Source organism: Myotis lucifugus, unplaced genomic scaffold (genome assembly GCF_000147115.1).
Source record: "Myotis lucifugus unplaced genomic scaffold, Myoluc2.0 scaffold_4, whole genome shotgun sequence".
Taxonomy (NCBI): domain Eukaryota; kingdom Metazoa; phylum Chordata; class Mammalia; order Chiroptera; family Vespertilionidae; genus Myotis; species Myotis lucifugus.
Genome location: NW_005871052.1, coordinates 14,578,440 through 14,595,937, shown reverse-complemented (window position 1 = coordinate 14,595,937; position 17,498 = coordinate 14,578,440). Strand labels below are relative to the sequence as shown.

The 17,498-nt window shown below is 39.4% G+C and overlaps 1 protein-coding gene across 5 annotated transcripts in view; it reads left to right on the top strand.

The window, feature by feature from the left end:
* EDA (ectodysplasin A) overlaps positions 1 to 17,498 on the top strand; it is a 523,165-nt gene that overhangs the window by 228,369 nt on the left and 277,298 nt on the right. Inside the window, exon 2 of one of the 5 annotated variants that reach the window (XM_023764550.1) lies at positions 4,466 to 4,523. The exons of the other annotated variants lie outside the window; for them this stretch is intronic. Coding sequence (XP_023620318.1) covers positions 4,466 to 4,523 — 58 coding nt within the window. The remainder of the gene's footprint in view (positions 1 to 4,465; positions 4,524 to 17,498) is intronic. 5 annotated transcript variants of the gene reach the window in all.

The window sequence follows — 17,498 nt, the reverse complement described above, 5'->3', positions numbered from 1 at the left end:
TGTTAAGTGTTTGGCTGTTTCCAGATCTTAGCTATTGTAAATTGTGATGTATTTACCATAGGGGTGCATACATTCTTTCTGATTGGTGTTTCAGGATTCTAGGATATATTCTTAGAAGTGGGATCACTGGGTCAAATGGCAGTCCCATATTTAATTTTTGAGGAAACTCCATACTGTTTTCCGTAATGGCTGCATCAGTCTGTATTCCCAGCTGCAGTGTACTAGGGTTCCCTTTTTACCACATCGTCATCAGCAATTGTTTGTTGATTTGTTGATGATAGGCAGTAAGATTTACAAGAAACCAAAGAGATTTGAGGCTTTAGACCAGCCGTGGGCAAACTACGGCCCGCGGGCTGGATCCGGCCCGTTTGAAATGAATAAAACTAAAAAAAAAAAAAGACCGTACCCTTTTATGTAATGATGTTTACTTTGAATTTATATTAGTTCACACAAACACTCCATCCATGCTTTTGTTCCGGCCCTCCGGTCCAGTTTAAGAACCCATTGTGGCCCTCGAAAAAGTTTGCCCACCCCTGCTTTAGCCCTTAATTGCATTTCATCTGTCAACTGCATTGAACTTTCCTTTAGAAAACCAGAGTAAATTCACCTGCCCAAGTCTATGGGGAGACTGCTCTAAGTCTTGATTAAGTATCAGTAGATATAATAGGGACAAGTGATGAGCTAGCCAGAAATGGAATGCACATTTTTGGGGCTGAGAAGGGAAATAATGAGATAAGACCAAAAGAAAGTTTATAACCCTCCTTTCCCTTCCTCTCTGCCACTACTATCTTGGTCTAGTACTGAACCTTGCTGATAGATTTCTCCTTATCCTTCCTTATTTTACTTTTCTTCCATCACTACCACCTGCATCCATTTCTTTTTTTTAAAATATATTTTATTGATTTTTTACAGAGAGGAAGGGAGAGGGATAGAGAGTGAGAAACATCGATCAGCTGCCTCCTGCACACCTCCTTCTGGGGATGTGCCCGCAACCAAGGTACATGCCCTTGACCGGAATCGAACCTGGGACTTTTCAGTCCGCAGGCTGACGCTCTATCCACTGAGCCAAACCGGTTAGGGCCCGCATTCATTTCTTACTCTTGAGACCCTCTGTCCTAATGAAAATTCCCTATTATGGTATATTACATAATACCTTCTCTTACATAAGAAACACACTAAGAAAAAAGGTTAGTTTTTCTATGTTTTTGTTGTATTTTTGCAAAATAATTTTTATTCTTCCTCCATACCTTTCTTTATTGATGATACTCAAATAAAACCTTTGTCAGATAATCTCTTCTCCCATATTTTTATAGACTCTATTATAAATGACTAGAGCTGAGATCATTTTGTTTACACAAGGAACAGCATTCTCTGGATGGCATCTCAATCACTCTGACATCTTGTCTTGTAGGTTGGGCTCCTAGGGTATTTATAATCTTACCAGTGGTTAGCATGAAATTTTCAAACCCAAATTAATTTACTAGTAAAGTCACTTTAACTTAAAATGATTTAGATAAGATCCCTAAATTAAATTGTCATAAGGATGGTACAGCCTAACAATTAGAAATTGCTGCTTTGGAACAGTGGGTTTTAAACTGTTTACTTTCTAGAGGAAACAAAATTCTGTAATCACTCCATCCTAAGGAGAAGAAAATAATTTATCACCAAATAGCCAAAATTCTGTTCTCCCCTAGTCCCTCCCTCCAAACAAATGATTTCTAAGGCTGTGTGAGAATGTAACAACAGCAACATCCTATCTAATAAAGAGGGGATATGCTAATTGACCCTCACATCGTCACAAAGATGACAGCGCCAACAGCCAATAAGGAGGGAATATGCTAATTGACCGTCCTGCCCTCAAAGATGGTGGCACCCACAGCCAAAAGATGGCCGGCAAGGGAGGGCAGTTGGAGGTGACTGGGCTGGCAGGGGAGGGCAGTTGGGGGAAACTGGGCCAACAGGGGAGGGCAGTTGGAGGCGACCAGGCCAGCAGGGGAGGGCAGTTGGGGGTGACCGGGCCAGCAGGGGAGGGCAGTTGGGGGTAATTGGGCCGGCAGGGGAGTGGTTAGGTGTTGATCAGGCTGGCAGGGGAGTGGTTAGAGGGTGATCAGGCTGGCAGGCAGAAGCGGTTAGGGGCAATCAGGCAGGCAGGCAGGCAAGCGGTTGGGAGCCAGCAATGCCTGATTGTGAGAGGTATGTCCAACTGCCTGTTTAGACCCGATCCCACAGGGGTGCCAGATTGGAAAGGGTGCAGGCTGAGGGACACCCCTCGCCCAGTGCATGAATTTTGTGCACTGGGCCTCTAGTAGATAATAAGGGGACTGGCTTAACCATTCAGTTCTTCCACAAATAAATATTGATAGCCTACTATATTGCCAGCATTGTTCTATCAGCTTTGTCCAAAACGTAATGTTCCCTAGTTGGGAAATGCCCATTCTCTAATGATAAATAACCTATGATTGAATTAGAATAAACCTCAATTCTATTTCTCTTTCATAGTCAATGAATTAATACTATGAAGTTTGGATGATTATGAAGTGTAGTGCTTTTGTTCTCCCACTGTAGGATGTCTCCCTAGCCTGCAGAATCTTACCCGTAATGTATAACCATCATTCATGTTTGTTGAATTGTGCTTGTAGTTAATTCCAATGTTTTGGTTTAGTTTTTTAAACATTCTTTGTTAAAATAATTATTTTTATCATCAATATAGTTTAACATAAATTATTAAAGTGATATAAAATTATAAATATAAAATAAATCAAAAAAATTAATATAAACTTTATTGTAACATTAAAATACTTTAAAATAACCTTTTATTTTAAAACTAGGGGCCTGGTGCACAAAAATTTGTGCACTCAGGGGAGTCCCTCAGCCCAGCCTATGCCCTCTTGCAGTCTGGGACCCCTCGGAGGATGTCCACCTGCTGGCTTAGGCCCACTCCCTGGGGAATCGGGCCCAAGCTGGCAGTCAGACATCCCTCGGACAGCCCTGGAGCCCTCAGGGGATGTTCACTTACCAGCAGGGAGCAGACCTAAGCTGCAGTCGGACATCCTTAGTGCTGCTGAGGAGGCGGGTAAGATATTTACAGGAAATTGCAAAAATAGTAGAGAGGTCTAGTATACCATTCATCCATTTCCCCCCATGGTTACATTTTATATTACTAGAATGCAATATCAAAACTAGGAAACTGACCTTGGTGCAATGTATGTCTATAGTTCTATGTCACTTTACCACATGTGAAGATTTGTATAGCCAATCAAGATACAAAGCTATTCTAGCTCCACAAAGATCTACCTGTTGCTTCCTACCCCTTTAAAGTCAACTCCACCCCTCCCATCTTTAACCCCTGCAACCACTAATCTGTTTTCCATCTGTAAAACATTGTCATCTCTGTAATATTATATAAAAGAAATCATACTATACTATGTAATCTTTTGAGATTGACTTTTTTTTTCCACTGAGCATAATACTCTTGCGATACATCCAAGTTGTTGCCTGTATCAATAGTTTTTTTTTTTTCCTTTTTATTGCTGAGTGGTATTTCCTTATATGGATGCTCCACAGTTTGTTTAATCTTTGGCCCATTTTAGTGTACTTCCAAATTCACTGATTCTTTCATTTGTTCTCTGCCTTCTCCTGTTGATGCCATTCACTGAATTTTTAATTTGGCTATTGCATTTTTTTATTTCTAAAATTTCCATTTGGTTCTCTATATATTCTTTTTCTTTGCTGAGACTATTTGTTTTCACTAGAGAAGCGATGCATGAAATTCATGTAAGAGTAGGCCTTCCTTCCCCCAGCTGCCGGCACCGCTTCCCTCTGGCACCTGGGACCTGGGCTTCCCTCTGGCTGCTGGCAGGCACCCGGGACCCGGGGTTCCCTTGCAGCTCTGGCTTCGTCTGGAAGGTCGTCTGGAAGGACGTCTGGAAGGACACCCAGTCTAATTATCATATTATGCTTTTATTTTATAGATTTGTTTCAATTGTGTTCATAATTGCTCCTTAAAGAATTATGATATCTGATTGAAAATCCTAGTCAGATAATTCTCATCTCTTGTCAGTATTGTGGTCTACTGATTATCTTTTCTTTTTCAGTTGAGGCTTTCCTGATTTTTAGTATGATGAGTAATTTTCAATTAAATCCTGGACATTTTGAGTATTATGCTGTAACTTCTAGTTCTTATTTAAATCTGTTTTAGTGGGCTTCCTCTAAATTGCACCTGTTCCCTGCCAGTTGGGTGTGGATGTCTAGATTTCCCACTCAACCTTCTTTGACAATCTCATCAGGGAGAGGATGCCTCATTATTGATAGGTGGAAGTGGGAGTTCAGGCTCTCCAATAGGCCTCCACTAATAGCACCCTGGCAGGGAGGGGGAGGAATACCTTTTTACCATTAGGTGGGGGTACAAGTCCAGGCCTCTCAAAAGGTTTGTGACACTAAGGAGGGCAAACCTCATTTCTTCCAGGCAAGGATAAAGGTACCAGCTCCTCACTCAGTCTTCTCTGACGTCTCCCCAGTGAGAGGTAGGAGGGGCATCCACTTATGGATGTAATAAAGTGGAGGTCTAAGTTTCCCACTTGGCCTTTGCGGAAGCTGATGTGGGTGGGCCCACAGTTTTATCTATGTTGTTTGGGTAGGGTAGGGAGGTGATTGTCTAAAAGTTTTGTCTTTCTAGGGATGGCCATTTTCCTGAGCCTTTGGCTAGAAACAGCTCGATTTTCTTGGGGCTTGATGTTAAACACTTAGAAATTCTTAAAAATAGTAACATCATTACAAATAATATTTTTTACAGTTTCATAACACTTTTGTTGAGGTATAATTGGAATACAGTAAAGCACATTTAAAGTATACAATCTGATGCATGCATCCATCACTGCAATCAAGATAATGAACATATCCATCACCCTCCCAAATTTCCTGGTGCCCTTTATATTTCCTCTGTTATCTACCCACTCACCTCCTCCTCTCCCAGGCAACTACTTATCTACTTCCAGAATTTTTAGCCATCAGTATAGATTCCAGAATTTTTTATAAATGGATTTATACAATATGAATACTAGCTTCTTCCACCCAGCATAAATATTTCCATATTTGTTCATGTTGTACATATAAATAGTTCATTCCGCTTTTACTGTTAAGTAGTATTACATTGTACAAATATATAATTTGTTGTTACTTTCAACTATTGGTAAATATTAGACTTCTGTTCACTTTTTAGCTATTACAAATAAAGCTGCTATGAACATTTGTATTCAAGTGTTTCTGTTTACATATGCTTTCATTTCTCTTAGATAAATGGATAGTGGAATGTTTGGGGCATAGAGTAGGTATATATTTACCTTTAAAATTTTTTTCAAACTTCCAAATTTTACACTACCATTAGGAATGCATGAGAATTCCAGTTGTTCCACATCCTTCCCAAGAAATAAAATAACAAGATTTTTTAAATTGCACTCATTCTAGTAAGTATATAGTATTATCTCATAGTGATTTTAATTTGTATTTCCTTGATGGCTAGTGATATTGAACGTCTTTTCATGTGTTTATTTGCCATCCAAATATAATCTTTGGTGAAGTGTCTAAGTATTTTGCCTATTTTTATTAAGTTACTTGTCATCTTATTATTGAGTTATAAGAGTTCCTTACATAGTCTTTTGTCAGATACATGTTTTGCAAATACAGTAATACCTCGATATAACAGACTAATTCTGATGAGTGGGTGTCCGTTAAAGCCAAGAGTCCCTTATATAATAAAGTAGATTTTTCAATTTTCCTAATGCGTATGTTAAAAAATTGACAAATTAGTTTACATATTTTTACTTATGTAGACACGTTTGTGTAATTCAATTATGTATGAAAACTTTGATTTCACAGAAAAGATTTCTATCTGTATTACTGTAATATTAAATTTACTAGAGGCCCTGTGCACGAAATTCGTGCACGGAGTGGGGGCTCCCCTCAGCCCAGCCTGTACCCTCTCCAATCCGGGACCCTTGGGGAATGTCCGACTGCCGGTTTAGGCCCAATCCCAGGGATCGGCAGTCGGACATCCCTCTCACAATCCTGGATCGCTGGCTCCTAATCGCTCACCTGCCTGCCTGCCTGGTCACCCCTAACTGCCCCCCCCTGCCAGCCTGATTGCCCCTCACTGCCTCTGCATGCTGGCCTGATCGCCCCTAAATGCCCCCGTACCGGCCTGGTCGCCCCTAACTGCACCCCACTGCTGGCCAGGTTTCCCCCAACTGCCCCCTCCCTGCCAGCCTGGTTTGCTTCTAACTCCCCCCGCCACTGGGTCTGGTCACCCCTTACTACCCCCCCTGCCGGCCTGGTCACCCTAACTGCCCCCCCTGCTGGCCTGGTTGCCCCCAACTGCACCCCCACCAGCCTAGTTGCCCCCTCACTGCCCCCTGCCAACCTAATCACCCCAACTGCCTCCCCTGCTGGCCTGGTCACCTCTTACTGCCCCCCCTGCCAGCCTGGTCACCCCCATCTGCCCCCCTCTGCCAGCCTGGTCACCCCTCACTGCCTCCCCTCCCCCCTGCTGGCCTGGTTGCCTCACGCAGCCTGCTGTTCAGCCATTTGGTCACCCCTCATAACCCCCCTGCTGGCCTGGTCGCCCCACACAGCCTGCTTGTTCAGTCGTTTGGTCGTCCCTCAATAACCACCTTGCCGGCCTGGTCACCTCACACAGCCTGCTTGTTCAGTTGTTTGGTCTTCCCTCACTAAACCCCCTGCTGGCCTGGTCACCCCACACAGCCTGCTGTTCAGTCGTTTGGTCTTCCCTCACTAACCCCCCTGCTGGCCTGGTCATAGGTAGCCATCTTGTGAGGGCATGAGAGTTAATTTGCATATTACCTTTTTATTATATAGTATATGGAATAAGTCTAGTAAATGCGTGCATTTACCAGTCCCCAGAAAGAAACAAATGCACATGGCTGGGGCATGACTTACTGCACATGGTAACATTGGCCAGTATGCATTAAAACTGTTGCAGAAAGTCACTTTACACAACAACAGAACCACTTACTATATGAAATTTGGTGTGATCATGTTTTAATGATTTGCCAAACATTGTTTATGAGCGGTGACTCTTGGATATAAATATGTGGACTATAGTAATAGAAATATTTATTTATGTTGGCGAAATTACTACAGTGTTTTTTGCAACATATGACCTATTCGCTAAAATTTCTTAAAAATAACAATGAATTAATAACAAAAATAACCGATTAATTTAATTATAAGAAAATCTTCATTAAAATCATTTCAAAATTAACAGGCTGTTAATTTTCACATATGACATACAGACCAGAAATTTTGTCTATTAAATCTAAAGTCCGTTAAATAGAGCTCCACAAAATGGTGGTTTACTTTATTTCACCCAGTCTGTGGCTTGCCTTTAAATTTTCACAGTGGTTTCACTTGAAAGATTAACATTTTTAATTGGTGAAATTCAATTTGATAATTTTTTCTATTACAATTTGTGGGTTTCTGTCATATTTAAGACATTTCTGCCAAACTCTAGGACACTGAGACTTTCTCCCATGTTTTCATGTAGAAATTATACAGTTTTAGCTCTTACATTTAGGTCTGTGATTCATATTGACTTAATTTTGTACGCAGTGTGTGATAGATGTGAAGATATATTTATTTATTTTTGCATATAGATATCTATTTGTTTTTGCACCATTTGTTGAATAAATAATTACTTTCCAGTGTATTGCCTTATCATGTTTGTTGGAAATCAATTGACAATATAAGAACAGGTCTATTTCTGGACTCTTATGTTTCATAGATCATTTTGTCTATGTTTACACAATAATATATGTCTTGATTACTGTAGTTTTATATTAAGTTCTGAACAAAGTAATGTAAGTTATCTAGCACTGTTCATTTTCAAAATTGTTTTGACTATTCCAGGTGCTTTACATTTCTTTTTTTTTAATACTCACCAGAGGATATGTTTATTGATTTAACAGAGAGAGGAAGGGGAAGAGAGAGAGAAACATTGATTGATTGCCCTTATACACTCCCTGACCATGAATCGAACCCAGGATCTCTTGGAGCATAGGATGACACGCCAACAAACTGAGCCACACTGGCCAGGACTACATTTCTTTTATTTTAAAAATGTTTTTAAATTGATTTTTAGAAAGAGGAAGGGAGGGGTATAGAGAGATAGAAACATTGTTGAAAGAAAACATCGATCGGCTGCCTCCTGGACAACCCCTACTGGGGATAGAGCCTGCAACCTAGGCATGTGCCCTGACCAGGGATAGAACTAATGACCTCTTGGTTCCTGGGTTGGCACTTTATCACTAAGCCACACAAGCAAGGCAGGGCTACATTTCTTTATAAATTTTATAATCAAATTGTTAATTTCTAGAAACATGTCTTCTCTGTGGATTTAATTTGTTCTTCTTTTACTACTTAAGATAGAAAACTGAGATCATTGATTTGAGAACTTTTTTGTTCTTTTCTAATATTGGCATTAAGTGCAGTATTTCCCCTGAACTATTGATTATGATATACTGTATATTCATTATCATTAAGATCAAATATCTTTTTCCAATTTCCCTTTTGATTTCATCCTTGACCCATGGATTCGTTAGAAGTATCCTATTTAATTTCTAATTATTTGGTGATTTTCTAGATGTACTTTGTTCTTGGTTTCTATTTTTAATTCTATTGTGGAAAGAAAATACTTTGTGCAATTTGAACCCTTTCATATTTATGGAAACTTGTTGGTAAATGTTCCATGTATAGAAGTGCTCTATAAATATCAATTATTTTGCCTTTGTTGATAGTGTTTGCAAAGTCTTATATTTCCTTACTGATTTTCTGTCTACTTACTCCTTCAATTAGTGAAGAAGTAGTAATGAAATCTGTAAGTATAATTGTACATTTGTCTATTTTTCCTTGCAATTCTGTCAGTTTTGTTTTTTTGATTTATGCATTGTGAAGCTTTGCCATTAGATGCATAAGCATTTAGAATTGTCCTCTTTATTAATTGACCCCTTTATCACTATTAAATGATGTTTTTGCTCCCTGGTTCTTTGCTCTAAATCATTTGCTCTAAAATCTACTTTATATGATTAATATAAATACTCCAGCTATCTTTGGAGTAATGTTAGCAGGATAAATATTTTTTTCATCCTTTTAATTTAACCTATTTTTTATTTATATTTAAAGTATGTTTCTCATATAGTTGAGTCTTGATTTTTTATTTAGTCTGACAGTCTCTTCCTTTTTTTAAAGATATGTATTTATTGCCATTTTGTTTTTCATATTTTTGTCTTCTTTTTCTTCTTTTTCTTAAAACAGACCCTTTAACATTTCATGTAATATTGGTTGGGTGCTCATGAACTCCTTTAGCTTTTTCTTGTCTGGGAAACTCTTTATCTCACCTTTAATTCTAAATGATAGCTTTGCTGTGTAGAGTAAACTTTGGTTGTAGGTCCTTGCTTTTCATCACTTTGAATACTTCTTGCCACTCGCTTCTGGCCTGCAAAGTTTCTGTTGAGAAATTAGCTGACATTCTTATGGGAGCTCCCTTGTAGGTAACTAACTGCTTTTCTCTTGCTGCTTTTAAGATTCTCTCTTTGTCTTTAACCTTTGGCATTTTAATTATGATGTGTGTTGTGTGGACCTCTTTAGATTCATCTTGTTTGGGACTCTCTGTGCTTCCTGGACTTGTATGTCTATTTCTTTCAACAAGGGACGTTTTCTGTCATTTTTTCAAATGGGTTTTCAATTTCTTGCTCTCTCTCTTCTCCTCCTGGCGCCCCAATGATGTGAATGTTGATATGCTTGAAGTTGTCCCAGGGGCTCCTTAGATTATGCTCATTTTTTAAAATTCTTTTTTCTTTTTTGCTGTTCTGATTAGGTATCTTTTGCTTCCATATATTCCAAATTGATGACCTGATTCTCAGCTACATCTACTCTACTGTTGATTCCCTGTAAATTATTCATTTCAGTTAGTGTACCCTTCATTTCTGACTGGTCCTTTTTTATGCTGTTGAGGTTCTCTCTTAAGTTCATTGAGCATTCTTAATACCATTGTTTTGAACTCTGCATCTAGTAGATTGTCTCCATTTTGTTTAGTTCTTTTTCTGGAATTTTGTTCTGTTTTTTTTTTTATTTGGGAAATGTTTCTTTGTCTCCTCATTTTGGCAGCCTCCCTGTGTGGGCTGTGTACACCCTCCTATTGTATTGATCCTTGGTTGCTTTTGGAACATCAGGCTGTTTGGCTGCAAGAACTGTCTGTGACCACCAACCACAATGGAGGATCAGCTGTGCAGGGGGCCATCTCAAAGAGCAGGACTGATTTCAGCAAAGCTCTGGTACCTGTTGAGTATGCCCATTGTGTATGTTGCTTATGGTGGTTGGGTGTGCTTCGAAGTGGTCTGAAGCTGTCCACCAGGTGTGCTGATTCTGGCGCCTCCTGGGAAGTGCCAGCCAAGTTCAGCTGCCACCTGTGTTCTACCTAGGGCCACCCAGCATAAGCTATAAAGTGATCTGCAGATGACTCGTATTTGAGTTGGATTTTAGAATTGCCCCAGCAAAGTCAACCTGTGAACCAAGGCAAGCTGTTACCTGGGGCCACTTAGCAAGAGGTATGGGCATGGTGAGGCAAAATGCTGCTTGTTTGAGAGATTTTAGGAAAATCTGAAGCATGAGCCCTCTACCATTTTTTAAAAAATTAAATCTTTATTGTTCAGATTATTACAGTTGTTCCTCTTTTTTTCCCCCATAGCTCCCCTCCACCCGGTTCCCACCCCACCCTCTGCCCTTACCCCCCCCACTGTCCTCATCCATAGGTGTATGATTTTTGTCCAGTCTCTTCCCGCACCCCCCTACACCCCTTTCCCCCCCGAGAATAGTCAGTCCACTCCCTTTCTATGCCCCTGATTCTATTATATTCACCAGTTTATTCTGTTCATCAGATTATTTATTCACTTGATTTTTAGATTCACTTGATAGATGTGTATTTGTTGTTCATAATTTGTATCTTTACCTTTTTCTTCTTCTTTCTCTTCTTAAAGGATACCTTTCAGCATTTCATATAATACTGGTTTGGTGGTGATGAACTCCTTTAGATTTTTCTTATCTGTGAAGCTCTTTATCTGACTTTCAATTCTGAATGATAGCTTTGCTGGGTAAAATAATCTTGGTTGTAGGTTCTTGCTATTCATCACTTTGAATATTTCTTGCCACTCCCTTGTGGCCAGCATAGTTTCTGTTGAGAAATCAGCTGACAGTCATATGGGTACTCCCTTGTAGGTAACTAACTGTTATCCTCTTGCTGCTTTTAAGATTCTCTCTTTGTCTTTTGCCCTTGGCATTTTAATTATGATGTGTCTTGGTGTGGTCCTCTTTGGATTCGTTTTGTTTGGGGTTCTCTGCGCTTCCTGAACTTGTAAGTCTATTTCTTTCACCATGTAGGGGAAGTTTTCTGTCATTATTTCTTCAAATAGGTTTTCAATATCTTGCTCTCTCTCTTCTTCTGGCACCCCCATAATTCGGATGTTGGTGTGTTTGAAATTGTCCCAGAGGCTCCTTACACTATCTTCATATTTTTGGTTTCTTTTTTCTTTTTGCTTTTCCGGTTGGGTGTTTTTTGCTTCTTCGTATTTCAAATCTTTGACTTGATTCTTGCGATCTTCTAGTCTGCTGTTGGAACTCTGTATAATATTCTTTATTTCAGTCAGCGTATGCTTAATTTCTAGTTGGTCCTTTTTCATAACCTCGGGGGTCTCACTAGATTTCTTGAGGGTCTCACTAAATTTATCGGCAGTCTCACTAGATTGAGGGTCTTACTACATTTATCGGCGGTGTCTAGAAAATTCTTGAAAAACCTTATAAGTGTGGTTTTGAACTCTATATCCAGTAGTTTGCTTTCCTCCATTTCTGTCATTTGTGACCGGTTTCTTTGTCTCCGCATTTTTTTTTATGCTTCCCTGTGTTGATAGAGTGGCTTTCTGTGCTAGGTGTCCTATAGGGCCCAGTGGCTCAGCTTCCCCAATTACCTGAGGTGGACACTCTTGGTGCACCCCTTTGTGTGCTTTGTGCACAGTCTTGTTGTAGTTAAGCCTTGATTGTTGTAGGTATCACTGGGAGGAATTGACCTCCAGGCCAATTGGCTGTGAGAATCAGCGGTGTCTGCAGTGGGAGAACTTCTGTGCTGGAGACACCCTCCTGGGGCAAGACTTGCTTCAGTGGGGCTTTGGTGCTCACTGAGTCTGCCCCCTGAGTGTGTCCCTTATGGATCTGAGGAGTTGTAATCTGGGTGGTCCCACTCTGATCACTGGCTACACTAGCTCTTGGATCTCTAAGGAGGTGCTAATTTAGCCTCTGCCTGAGGCTACCCAGCAGGAGCCCAGCTGTGAAGCAATGCAAGCTGCTGTGGGGCCTTGGGCCTTCTTTTGGAAGTTCTGGGTTTCTCTGACCCAGCTGCAGTTTTTTAGGTAATTTTCAGATTGCAAAGGGCCAGGCCTTTCATATGCAAAAGCCTCTGCACACAGCTTGGGTGGGGTGGGGTCTCTGGGGCTCAACAGGGCAGAGCAAGCAGCTATAGCTCCTCCTCTGTCCTACCCTAAGAGGCCCCGAGTCTCAGTGTCCAGGTAATCACTGCAAGCACCTCTGAGAGAAAGCCGCCCTCGAGTTCTGACCGATGCCAGACAGTCCAGTTTCTCCCCGTATGAGTCTGGGTCCCCAGAGACTCGCCTGGAACTGGAGTTCAGAGCCGTTGGGAGCTTGAGACTCCCTCCCGATTGAAAAAGACAACCATGTTCTCAGTTACCAGCCCTTTCCACGTTCTCTTCCGTACCTCTGCACTTTACTTCCGCACCTCCTCTGAGTCTCAGTGTGCTTTTCTCTTTCCTTCTAGTTGTAGAATTTCCACTCAGCCAGCCTTCCTGTGGTTCTAGATGATGTCCGTTTTGTTTTTTAGTTGTATTTTTTAAGTTGTTGTGCGAGGCAACAATTTCCAGTGTTTACCTATGCCGCCATCTTGGTTTCGAGCCCTCTACCTTTTAATTGGGGTGTTTAGACCACTTATATTTAATGGGACCATTGATATAATTTTCAGTCTGTCATCTTGTCATTTGATTTCTGTTTCTCCCATCTATTCTTTGTACCCTTTTCCATTTTTATTTTCCTGGTTTCTTTTGGATTAAATGAGAATAGTTGTTATTCGGTTTCATGGTCTTTTTTGGTGATTAGCTATAATTCTGTCTTATTACTTTACTGCTTGCATTGGGTTTATAGTGTACACAGTACGAAAAAAATTATATTTATCCCTGTAATTATCATTTTTGTTTTTTTAAATTGATTTCAGAGAAAAGAAGGGAGAGAAACAGAGAAACATCAATGATGAGAGAGAATCATTGATCCGCTGCCTCCTGCATGCCCCCTATTGGGGATTGAACGAACAACCCGGACATGTGACATGACTGGTAATCAACTGTGACCTACTGGTTCATGGCTCAATGCTCCACCACTGAGCAACACTGGCTGGGCCCATTTCTGGTACTCTTTTTTTAAATACATTTTTATTGATTTCAGAGAGGAAGGGAGAGAGAAAGGGAGATTGAAACATCAATGATGAGAGAGAATCATTGATCAGCTGCCTCCTGCACACCCCTGACCAGGAATCGAGCCTGTAACCTAGGAATGTGCCCTTGACTGGATTCGAACCTGGGACCCTCCAGTTCACAGGCCAATGCTCTATCCACTGAGCCAAGCTAGCTAGGGCCATTTCTGGCATTCTTGATCCATATTTCTGCCTGCTGTCATTTTACTTTTTCATGAAGGATGTGTTGTAACATTTCTTATATTGTGAGAATTCTGGTGATAAACCCCTTTTCATCTTGTAAATTTTTGAGAAAGTGTTTATTTCATCTTTTTAAGTTAAAATAACTTTTTTTAGTTTTGAGATAATAACAGATTGGTGTGTATATGTGAGAAATAATACAGAGAGATCCTGTGTACCCTTCACCCAGTTTCCCCCAATAGTAAATCATGCAAGACTGTCATACAATGTAACAACCAGGATGTTGACACTGATATAATAACAATACCAAAAAATTTCATTACCATGAGGATCCCTCCTTTGCCCATTTATTGGGCACAATTACTACCCCTTCTCTATGCCCAAATCATGATGTCCACTAATTTTTTCTCTGTCTATAATTTCTATATTTCTAGAATGTTATATAAAAGAAATCAAACAGTATATGTGCTTTTGAGGTTGGCTCTTTCTCATTCAGCGCAGTTCCAAGTTGTGTGTATCAATGGTTCATTACTTTTATTGCTGTAGTTTAACCATTCACATGTTGAAGAATGTCTGATCTGTTTCCAATTTTTGACTGTAATAAATTAAACTGATAGGAACATTTTATATAGGGTTTTGCTGAATATGAGTTTCCCTATCTCTGGGATTATTGCTCAAGAGTACAATTGCTGGATTGTCTGGTTATTGCATGCTTAGTTTTATAAGAACATACCAAATTGTTATCTAAACTAGCTGTATTATTTTTCATTCCTACCAGCAATGTATGAGTGATTCTGTTTTTCCACATCCTTGCTAGAATTTGGTATTATTGATAATTTTTATTTTAGCCATTTGGATAGGTGTGGTTTGAATTTGCATTTTTCTAATGGCTAATGAGGTGAAACATCTTTTGATGTGCTTATTTGCCATCTATATGTCCTCTTTGGTAAAATATGTTTCTCTTAATGTACTTTTCTCATTTTCTAATTAGATTTTTTAAACCACTGCATTTGAGAGCTCTTTATATACAGGGTGTGGCAAAAGTAGGTTTATAGTTGTAAGTACATGCAACACAGAGTTCTCTCTTTTTTATTTCTGAGAGAGAGAGAGAGAGAGAGAGAGAGATCAATCATTGGTTACATCAGGATCAAACCCACCACCTTTTGGTGTAGGGGACGATGCTCCAACTAACTGAGCCACACTGACCAGGGCCAGAACACTGACCAGGGCCAGAATAGGAAAATTCATAAGAATAGAAAGTAAATTAGTGGTTACAGTGGCTAATGTGAAAAGAGAATGGGAAGACATTAGATTTTTTAAAAAAAGAAATATGGGTCATTTCCAGAAGATATAAAATCAATGTGATATCTTTCTGGGAATTTTTAAGAAATGAAAAAGAAGAATATTATACTATGTTCTAAAAGAAGAACTATTATACATAGTTCACCATCATACTATGATATAAATATTTTAAATATAATATAGAATATTATATATAGCTCTGGGGGCTATATGTTAAGATAGAATAGAAATAGAGAAATGAATGAAAGGATTAGTATGGGTACAGAAGCAAAGGTTTATCTATGATAATAAATTAAAAAGATGAATGGGGTCTCTTTAGATTTAAAAGACGATGAAATGGGATATTATCATAGCAATACCATATCATGAACAGCATACAGGAGGTGAACCCAAAGATGTCTGTCAAAAGTAGTGGAGAAATGGAGTTCTGTTTGAAATTTCAGGGATTTGAATTGAGAAAACACTAACAAAAACAGCATTAAAATTTTTTTTTAAGTTGGAAAGATATCACATTGATTTTATATCTTCTGGAAATGTCCCATATTTCTTTTTTTTAAATTTTGTTTTATTGCTTAAAGTATTACAAAGAGTTTTATATATGTCTGCTTTTTTTCCCCCCTTGACCTTCCCCCGGCCTTCCCTATCCCCCAGTGTCTTGTGTCCATTGGTTATGCTTATATGCATACATACAAGTCCTTCGGTTGATCTCTTACCCCCCCCCCACCCCAACCCTCCCCGGCCTTCCCGCTGTAGTTTGACAGTCTGTTCGATGCTGCTCTGCCTCTGTATCTATTTTTGTTCATCGGTTTATAATGTTCTTTATTATCCATAAATGAGTGAGATCATGTGGTATTTTTCTTTCATTGACTGGCTTATTTCACTTAGCATAATGCTCTCCATCCATGCTGTTGCAAATGGTAAGAATTCCTTCTTTTTTACAACAGCATAGTATTCCATTGTGTAGATGTACCAGAGTTTTCTAATCCATTCGTCTGCTGATGGGCACTTAGGCTGTTTCCAAATCTTAGCTCTGGTAAATTGTGCTGCTATGAATATATTTGCTGTCTACAAGAGACCCACCTCAGAATAAGGGACTCACACAGACTGAAAGTGGAGGGATGGAAAAATATTTTTCAGGCAAAAGGAAATGAAAACAAAGCTGGGGTAGCAATACTTATATCAGACAAAATAGACCTCAAAGTGAAGGCAATAACAAGAGATAAGGAAGGACACTTCATAACACTAAAGGGAATGATACAACAAGAGGATATAAACCTGATAAACATATATGCACCCAATGCAGGAGCACCCAAATACATTAAAAAAAAAAACTCCTGGAAGATATCAAGGGAGAGGTCAACAACAATACAATCATAGTAGGGGACTTTAATACACCACTGAGATCACTAGATAAATCCTCTAGACAAAAAATCAGCAAAGAAACAGCAATCCTAAATGACTCACTAGATCAGATGGACTTAATTGACATCTTCAGAACATTTCACCCCAAAGCCGTGGAATATACGTTCTTCTGAAGTGCACATGGGACATTTTCAGAAATAGACCACTTATTGAGTCACAAGCAAAGTCTCCCCAAATTCAAGAAGATTGAAATCATACCAAGCATCTTCTCAGACCACAATGGCATAATATTAGAAATAAACTACAATAAAAATGATCCAAAACACTCAAACACTTGGAAGCTGAATAGCATGTTATTAAATATTGATTGGGTTACCAATGAGATCAAAGAGGAAATTTTTAAAATCCTGGAAACTAATGACAATGAAAACACAACAATCCAAAACCTATGGGACACAATGAAAGCAATCCTGAGAGGGAAGATTATAGCTCTACAGGCCTACCTCAAAAAACAAGAAAAAATGGTAGTAAATCATCTATCTCTACAACTCAAAGAATTAGAAAGAGAGCAACAAGAAAAGCCCAGAGTGAGCAAAAGGAAGGAGATAATAAAGATTAGAGCAGAAATAAATGACATAGAGATCCATATTTTCTTTTTTGACTTATACAATTAATTCGGAGCACATCATATTGTAAGTAACTTTAATCATTACTCACCTAATTTATTCCATTATTGCGAGAGTCCATGGCCAGCGTGGCTTTCGCGGGTTCAAAGACTTGGAGGGAGGGCTGATGCGCAAACAATACACACAAGACGGAATATTAATTTTTATAATTACCGGGGGAACCAGAGAATAACTCAACTAAAGAAGTCGAGTTTTCCCTGTTGCTCCTTTCCCAGCTGCTTTTGTTAGCTAGAATACACAATTGCCTTTAGGAATGCAAACAGACATATCAATGGTAATGATTAGCAAACAGTAAGATTGCCAGGTCTTGGGGGAGTTTGCTTTAGGCCATTGAGTCAGCAGCAGGTAATAAAATGTAGATATTCACCCTGTGA